We start from the raw sequence: 8,881 nt of genomic DNA on the forward strand, positions 1-8,881 counted from the left end.
CTAGTTCAATTTTTTTTCTCTTTTTTTTTGTTTGGTTGCTCAGAAAATCAGGGAAAGTGATGGAAAATGATAGGTCCCAAACATATAATAGAAACACAACTAATATTTAATACAATATAAAGATAATACACGTTACAAATCTTCATTTATGGCCGGAATTCTACCACAATACAAACACACAAACAAGATAATACATTCTGATACCTCTAGTGGGTCCCAGTCAGAACAAGAACATGATCACAAACAAGATAATACATTTTGATACCCTTAGTGGGTCCCAGTCAGAACAAGAACATGATAATACTTCACTTAGGGTGTGAGTTGAACCACATACACAAGACAATACAAATTCACCATACTCATAACATAATACAAAGACCCTTAAATACTCTATTACTAGCAATTACCTAAACCACTACCACTTCTCTCACACTATCTCACACTACAACACATAACTGCCCATACTAAATAACTTTCTAGTAAGTAAACTTCTCACTAACTTCTATTATAAGATAACACTAACACTAACTTCATTACCCATGCCACGTTGTACATCATGGCCCATGGCAAACACCACTATTGCCTATGATCTTCATGTTGGTTCTCCTTATCCATCTCTATGACCAAATAATGTGAGTTCGGCTGATGTGTATGACAAGTCTTACGTGGAATCCTATCATTCGCCCCCCCTTAAGAGAACCTTGTCCTCAAGGTGGAATGTGTGAAATTGACGTTGAGGATTTGTAACTGCCTTCCAGTGAGATGTTGATAACGTGGGAAATCCATCTTAAGGTGCTTCAATGGGGGTGTTGCCTGCTACTACTTGTCTCCAGTGGGGGAGCCATGAGATATTGTTGATCTTTTTTCCTTTGTGTTGTTGGTGCTCTTCTCAGAGAATTGATTAACTCCAGCCAATAAGTTCTTGATCTCGTTCAAGGAATCTTCCATGCTCTGCATCTTCTCACATTCCATGCTCTGATACCAATTGATAGGTCCCAAATGGATAATAAATCACAATTAATATTTAATATAATATATTGATAATACACGTTACAAATCTCCACTTATGGCTGGAGTTCTACCACAATACAAATACATAAACAAGATAATACGTTATGATACCCCTAGCGGGTCCCAATCAGAACAAGATAAACAAGATAATACTCCACTTAGGGTGGGAGTTGAACCACAACAGAATAGGACTCTACACAAATCACCATACTCATAACATAATATAAAGACCCTTAAATACTCTATTACTAGCAGTTACCTAAACCACTACCACTTCTCTCACACTATCTCACACAACAACAGATAATTGCCCATACTAAATAACCTCCTAGTACGTAAACTTCCCACTAACTCCTATTATAAGATAACACTAACACTAACGTACCCCATTACCCAAGCCACGTTGCACATCATGGCCCATGGCAAACACCACTACTGCCCAAGATCTTCATGTTGGTTCTCCTTATCTATCTCCATGACCAAATAATGTGGGTTTGGTTGATGTGTATGACGAGTCCTACGTGGAATCCTATCAATTGGTATCAGAGCATGGAATGTGAGAAGATGCAGAGCATGGAAGATTCCTTGAACAAGATCAAGAACTTGCTGGTTGGAGTTAACCAATTCTCCGAGAAGAGAACCAACAACACAAAGGAAAAAGATCAACAATATCTCATGGCTCCCCCACAAGAGACAAGTCGCAGTAGGCAACATCCTCATTGAAGCACCTTAAGATGGATTTCTCACATTATCAACATCTCACTGGAGGGCAGTTACAAATTGTCAACGTCAATTTCACACATTCCACCCTGAGGACAAGGTTCTCTTAAGGGGGGGGCGAATGATAGGATTCCACGTAGGACTCGTCATACACATCAGTTGAACCTACATTATTTGGTCATGGAGATGGATAAGGAGTACCAACATGCAGATCATGGGCAGTAGTGGTGTTTTCCATGGGCCATGATGTGCAACGTGGCTTGGGTAATGGGGTTAGTGTTAGTGTTATCTTATAATAAGAGTTAGTGAGAAGTTTACTTACTAGGAAGTTATTTAGTATGGGCAGTTATGTGTTGTGGTGTGAGATAGTGTGAGAGAAGTGGTAGTGGTTTAGATAACTGCTAGTAATAGAGTATTTAAGGGTCTTTGTATTATGTTATGAGTATGATGATTTGTGTAGAGTCCTAATTCTGTTGTGGTTCAACTCCCACCCTAAATGGAGTATTATCTTGTTTATCTTGTTCTGACTGGGACCCACTAGGGGTATCAGAACGTATTATCTTGTTTATGTATTTGTATTGTGGTAGAACTCCGGCCATAAGTGGAGATTTGTAACGTGTATTATCAGTATATTATATTAAATATTAATTGTGTTTCTATTATCTTTATCCTCTCTTTTTCCATCTAATTAAATAGTTTTATGTTCATTCTAGGATAACAAGATGGTTATAAATCCTTTATTTTTTCAACCCAATCGCTCTTTTGATTTTGGAAATTTGTAAAAAAAAATATTTTTATCAATATACTGCTTTTTCTACACATTCATCCCCACACTCTAATGGAGAATATCTACGAATAATTAGGATTTATAAAAAAAATCGATCATCTAATCCACTTATGGTAAAAACATTTCCCGCATCAAGCACTAATATATTTTTAACGTTTAATTAGATCGGTTAATCATTCAAATTAAGAACAGAAGCTCGTTGCTTTTTTTTGTTTCCCTATAATTGGAGCCATGGGGCTCTATCCATTTATTCAATTAACCGCAACTTTAAATTTCTTTTTTTTTTGCGCGTCAAGAATTCAAACACAATTTTGGATCGATCCGATAAGATAAGAATACAATATTCTCAGAATTCTCCATTAATACGACATGCTGCTTTTTCCATTCCTTCCTTTCAGGGTCAGTCGCGGTCTTACAAACTCTACCGATGGTATTGACGAATCCGTTGCTTCATACAAATGTGTAAAAAATGCTAGTCGCACTTAAAAGCCGAGTACTCTACCGTTGAGTTAGCAACCCGAATCAAAATGTATAGATCTAATCGTAATCAAAAAAGAGATTGAATTTCACAACGCAATCAAAATATTAAATAAAAAAAAATATTTCTAATCGATTCTAAACATAACATAAAAATGAACATATCAGATGCAAATACAATGATGTCTAAGATAAGAATATAGATTAGGATAAAAATATAGATAAAATAAAAATTTATAGACTACCACATATTTTGTTCGTATGTTATCCATTTATTTTTTTTTTAATAAATTTTTTTTTTTTAATAAATTGATTTTTTTTTAATAAAAAAAAATAAAGACTTCTTGTATCCCAGCAAATCCAATGAACCCACCATTTGAATAAAGTAAAATAAAAAACCAAGTCTATAGAACAGAGAATTGATAGGTCCCAAATAGATAATAGAAACACAATTAATATTTAATATAATATACTGATAATACACGTTACAAATCTCCACTTATGGCCGGAGTTCTACCACAATACAAATACATAAACAAGATAATACGTTCGGATACCCTTAGTGGGTCCTAATTAGAACAAGATAAACAAGATAATACTCCACTTAGGGTGAGAGTTGAATCACAACAAAATTAGGACTCTGCACAAATCATCATACTCATAACATAATACAAAGACTCTTAAATACTCTATTACTAGCAGTTACCTAAACCACTAGCACTTCTCTCACACTATCTCACACCACAACACATATCTGCCCATGCTGAATAACATCATAGTAAGTAAACTTCTCACTAACTCCTATTATAAGATAACATTAACACTAACCCCATTATCCATGCCACGTTGCACATCATGGCCAATGGCAAACACCACTATTCATGACCAAATAATGTGGGTTCAACTGATGTGGATGACGAGTACCACGTGGAATCCTATCAGAAAAGAAATCAAATTGTTGAGCTCGACCCAACCCAGATTTGGAAGCTCTAATGGCCGTTGAACCCCATCTCAACAACAAGATCCACAACCCAAGAAAAACCCAATCAGTAAAACCCACGTAAATTGAAATACTAAATCAAAATCCCCAAATCAAAACAATCAAAATCCCCAAACTCCACAATCATCAATCAACAAAACCCACATAAATTCTCTTCTCAATTACCCATCAACCATCACAGACCCGATCTCTCTCTCTCTCTCGGTTCTCATCTATCTTAAATTGACAGATTCCGGCGATGACCTTCGGTGTATTCCAGAGGTGGCTCTATGAATTCCGCCGCCGGCATTTGACTGGAGAGGTGCGGTGGTTTGCGGATTGGTGGGTTAGGAGGAAATGAAAAGAGGGATAATCAGGTGTTAAAAATTAAGTGGATTTGATATATTCTTTTAATTTGTATCTTGCATATGTGGCAGCACCCTATTAGAGGCCATAAAACGCCAGTTTTACAGCCGGACATGATTCAAGGTTTTCTCATTTTATATTGGATTTTTTTTTTGGGTGTAGGAAATTTGAAACGAAGTTTTTCACTTTTTGTGTTGGTCAACATTATAAGTTAAAACATTTTTTTTTTTTGAGGAAGTTAAAACCTTACTATATTTATTTTTTTTCCTACTCGTGTTAATCTTATGTGAAACGCACGTTTTGGTGACTTGTACAACTCACTTTTTACAACAAAGAACCTGCCACACGCGACAAGAAATAAAGATGAGTGCTTTTATCAAGGACAACTCAGCTTTTGTTAGTAAAATGGTAGGTTGTGTTAACATGCTAAAATTTAAACTTAAAATTTGAAATGTAAGACTGAACTGAATCTAATTGTCCACTTTTCCTAGTCTTGAAAATGTTTTACCAGTGCAATTTCGATGCCCTTTGATGAGTGGTTGATGGTGGGAAACAGGATATTTGAACTGAAAATAGATAATAGGTCCTTTGTACCGCCAATCTTAACTGAAAACTTTTTTACCTAACAGAAACATAAAAATTTAATATTTCTAACGATAATCTTAATTACCAAATAAAATGAATTAAACTCATCACCCTAACTCACTAATTTCGTAGTGAATTTACGGATCGTTTCAAAATTTGACAACTTTATTTGATTTCCTTGATTACCAACTGAATTACTGTTACAATTCATTACAATATTTATTTAGTCCCATTGTCCCAAACAAGTACAAAGCATAATAAGCTATTCCTGTTATTGATCACAAAGCACCAAACGCCCCCCTTTCTCACACATCCCTTGTTCACCAACGGAATTAACCACCTTCCCATAACCATACCTCAAAGGCAATCTTCCCATCACCCTGTGGAACTCCCTAATGCACTCTCCCCTCCTCTTCCTATGCTCCCCTCTCCTACTACTCAATCCTACACCCTTCAATCCCCACCGTTCATCACCACCGTCGTTCCGCGCATCCCCATAATCTCTGGCCCTCTCTGCCCCCACCAGTATGGGCCCCGCATTCGTCTCATCAGCCACCACAAAGTTCATCAAGATGTCCTCGCAGTTCCGCATTCCATCAACGATCCTCCTCATCTCCCCCATCCTGGGCCCACCTTCACAGCTGTACTTGTACAGGTAATCACTTTTCAAGATCATAAACTTGGTGAGCATGATCGAGTACTTGTCCGGGTGTACCGTATAAATCCACTCCTTCCTGGACAGATCCAGGTCGTGCGATCTTACGAAGAACCCGATCGGACGGTCTTGATTCGATCCCCAGATTCTGAACGCGAACTCGAACGATCGCTGATCGACTTCCACGTCATCGTCGCAAATCAAAACGGCGTGGGTCCCGATTGAGGAGGGTCGGGGGAGGAACCGAGCGTTGAGGCTGCTTGATGGTTGGCGGACCAGGGAGACCGATGCTGCGCCGAAGGAGGAGGAGAGTGAGAGATTTTGGGCCAAACGGGCCAGGGTTTGGGCCGGGGTGGAGGGGTTTCCCCAGAGGACGAGCACAGAGGATACCAGTGGGGACGCGGCGTACGTGGCGGCGAGTGACTGGAGAAGAGGGATGCGGGACTCGGAGTAGCCGTTGATCAGGACCGTTACCTTGTCCGATCGGAGCGTCCGTGGGTCCCGCTGGGCGCTTGGGTTGCACGGGTCAGCAGATCGTGTACGCGAAGCGTTTACGGAGAAGAATAAGAAGAAGAGGAACACGAAGACTGTTAGCACCCGATTCATCTCCATTAGAGGAACATCGATCAGCTTGATTTGTACAGTAGTGGCAATTTCGATAATAACAGAAGATTGGAGTGCAAATGTTGGGAAAAGGTGTTGGCAGTTTTGTTATTTGTGATGAAGCTCGGGGGTGTATTATTGTTATTTGTTGGTAATTCTATGCAGCGTTATCTGATAAAAAGAGAGGCGAAGCCTCGGTGAGGCGAGGAAAGTGTAATGGCGATGTTGTTTATGGCCCCCGCGAAGCTCAACTTTTTACGAATCTTGCCATCGCCATCGCCACCCTTATTGAAGCCTGCACGTTGCGCACCACTCCCGCCAGTCCAGCAAAGGTGCAAATCATTGACTTTGTTGGGAATTTAACTAACCCACTTTCGCAGTCACATGGGCCTGAAGCCCATTTCACTATTCTAATGGAAATTTCTGTTCGAATTTTCTTTGATCCCATAGATTTATGCTACTCCTCTCCAGTATTAAATTTTAGATTATGAAATTGAAAGTAATAATCTTATTTTCTCTGAAAAAACTAGAGGAAGTTTAGAATAATTTTATGAATATAGAATTTATTTTAGTGTGTTCTTACTCTAGTCCAGTTCTTTTAAGGTTGATGCAGCAATTATCTGTGAACCTTGCAACGGCAAAGGATGGTTACTTTGTGATTTTTGCAAAGGGCAAAAAACCAATGTGAGAGCTGAAAACAAGCGAATCTATCGCCGATGCCCATCTTGCAGAGCTGTAAGTACTTCTCTCAAACCCTTATGAATACCATAGTGGAGGATGATGCATTAAAAAATTCATAGACCGTAGCTAAAGAAGAATATATATATATATATATATATATATATATATATATATATATATATATATATATATATAATACTTGTCCATTGTCCAAAAGACTTCTTGTTCCCCAATAAGGATTTAACCTCATTAGACAAAATAAATAGAAGCATTAGTTTGATTGTCCATAAATGATTATCTCATAGTATTTTTAAGATGAGAATAACTTTAATCCAGTCTTGGTGAAAACTAGGTGTTTTGACATTTTAGCTTGAAACACTAAAAAATAATACAATCCTTCACATTAAATCATTTCTAAATACCTCATAAACAAAATACCCCCTTGTTAAAATAACTGTATCCACCGTCTTGATTGGTTTTAGAAACTTTAGTGTTGAGGGCTTGGAGGTGGGCGAGGGGGTTTGGTGGTAAGTGGTGAGCATTGGATTAGAATTAATGAAAAAGTTTATGGGATTGATTTGAATAAAAATACTGTGTTTTCATCTCCATTATATTTTGTGTTTTTACCTAATGCGTCAAATTTATATTGAAGGCTATAAAAATGAGTTTTACACCACATCATGATAGAATGCTTCTCTTTTTAGAAACTAGTCAAAAATAAATTCTAACATGGACATAAAATTCTTCCAAATGAAATATCCTTCAACCCATTTAAAATAGTGCCAAGTGTCTATAAACATTTAAAAGGCATATGAAATTTAGTCTAAGTTAGTAAACTGCTGTCCCCAAGGAATAGCTTAATCGCCTGTGGACTACGCCTCATGAAGCGAAGGTCACTAGTTCGAATCCCCCCTCCTCATTCCCTTGCGTGGACATGTCAAAAAAAAAAAAGTAAACTGCTATTAATGACATTAAGAATTTAATGTGCATTTTAAATATTTAGACACTTGGTATTATTTTAAATGGGTTGGAGAATATTTCCTTTAAATTGGTTTAGAGGAAATTTTTGTCTTTCTAACATTTAGTCCATGTCAGCTACTAAAACTTTTTAACCCTCAAATCACATGTAGACGCGTAGCATGGGGCGGGGGTAGGGTTTGTACTTCCTGGTGTTGATAATCCCTGCACAAACGTTTGCTAGTTATAGATTCATCTCATGGAAAAGAACTATTACATCCTCATTTTTATACTTGACTTTTGGCTGCAGACTGGATACATCTTGTGCTCAAATTGCAAAGTTTTCAAGTGTGTTACCTTCCCAAATTCTAGCGATGGTGCTGACCTATCTTTTTGAGCCTCTAAACTCTTCTGGTTTGCTAAGGATGTTGATCCTACAATTTGGCGAGCATTGAACCAGAAACTATGTACATGAAGGTGGATTTAATTGTTTTGAACAGTTTACTTTGAGGTTGTTTGTCTTCTCCTTCTGTATGATTCTCCCCCTCAAGAAGATTGTCTTTGAGTGGCATTAATGTAATTTCCATATTACTAGTTGGAAAAGGAAAAGAAATGGAATGATTGAGTTTAAACCACTGTATTTCTTTATATTGATGTGCATGATGCAGATTGTGGTGTTACATTGCATAATTTTTTCCTTTTATAGTATGGGCCAGTACCCACTACCTCCTTCTCTTCGGAAAAAAACGCTTTTATGCTTTCAACCTAAAAGACCACAAGCCAAATGAAATCCTCTCATATAAAGATGCAACCCATCATCTTGTTAATGATTAAACTGGGTGTATTGCTCATACCTAATTTTTTTAATGAAAGATTTGGACTGTTTAAGGTTCGGGTATAAAATGATTTTTGTTATAATAAGGCCAAGGGCCAAGCATTTTTCTTCTTCTTATGGGCAAGGCCAAACTTAATTATTTTGGCTCAAATATTACACCCTCATTTCACCTTCATATCACTAGATTAATGTGATAATGCCCCTTAACCTTTAAATTTATTTTTT

At 37.5% G+C, this 8,881-nt stretch overlaps 2 protein-coding genes across 2 annotated transcripts; one reads left to right on the forward strand and one right to left on the reverse strand.

The window, feature by feature from the left end:
* Positions 1 to 5,094: 5,094 nt before the first annotated feature.
* Positions 5,095 to 6,205, reverse strand: LOC132189679 (glycosyltransferase family protein 64 C3-like). The gene has a single exon (XM_059604441.1). It carries the CDS (start codon positions 6,190 to 6,192, stop codon positions 5,197 to 5,199), a length of 996 nt encoding a protein of 331 aa, XP_059460424.1. The 5' UTR covers positions 6,193 to 6,205; the 3' UTR covers positions 5,095 to 5,196.
* Positions 6,206 to 6,243: 38 nt separating this feature from the next.
* LOC132189680 (protein PHOTOSYSTEM I ASSEMBLY 2, chloroplastic) lies at positions 6,244 to 8,488 on the forward strand. The gene is made up of 3 exons (XM_059604443.1): positions 6,244 to 6,515; positions 6,777 to 6,918; positions 8,132 to 8,488. Exons 1-3 carry the CDS (start codon positions 6,400 to 6,402, stop codon positions 8,216 to 8,218), a joined length of 345 nt encoding a protein of 114 aa, XP_059460426.1. The 5' UTR covers positions 6,244 to 6,399; the 3' UTR covers positions 8,219 to 8,488.
* Positions 8,489 to 8,881: the final 393 nt, after the last annotated feature.

This window comes from Corylus avellana, chromosome ca8 (assembly GCF_901000735.1).
Source record: "Corylus avellana chromosome ca8, CavTom2PMs-1.0".
Taxonomy (NCBI): domain Eukaryota; kingdom Viridiplantae; phylum Streptophyta; class Magnoliopsida; order Fagales; family Betulaceae; genus Corylus; species Corylus avellana.

Excerpts from the sequence above, each read along its gene's own strand:
- LOC132189679 (XM_059604441.1), bottom strand. The coding sequence starts at position 6,192 with ATGGAGATGAATCGGGTGCTAACAGTCTTCGTGTTCCTCTTCTTCTTA.
- LOC132189680 (XM_059604443.1), top strand. The coding sequence starts at position 6,400 with ATGGCGATGTTGTTTATGGCCCCCGCGAAGCTCAACTTTTTACGAATC. Across the intron at positions 6,516-6,776 it reads CTCCCGCCAGTCCAGCAAAG|TTCTTTTAAGGTTGATGCAG; the intron begins GTGCAAATCATT and ends ACTCTAGTCCAG. Across the intron at positions 6,919-8,131 it reads GATGCCCATCTTGCAGAGCT|ACTGGATACATCTTGTGCTC; the intron begins GTAAGTACTTCT and ends TTTTGGCTGCAG.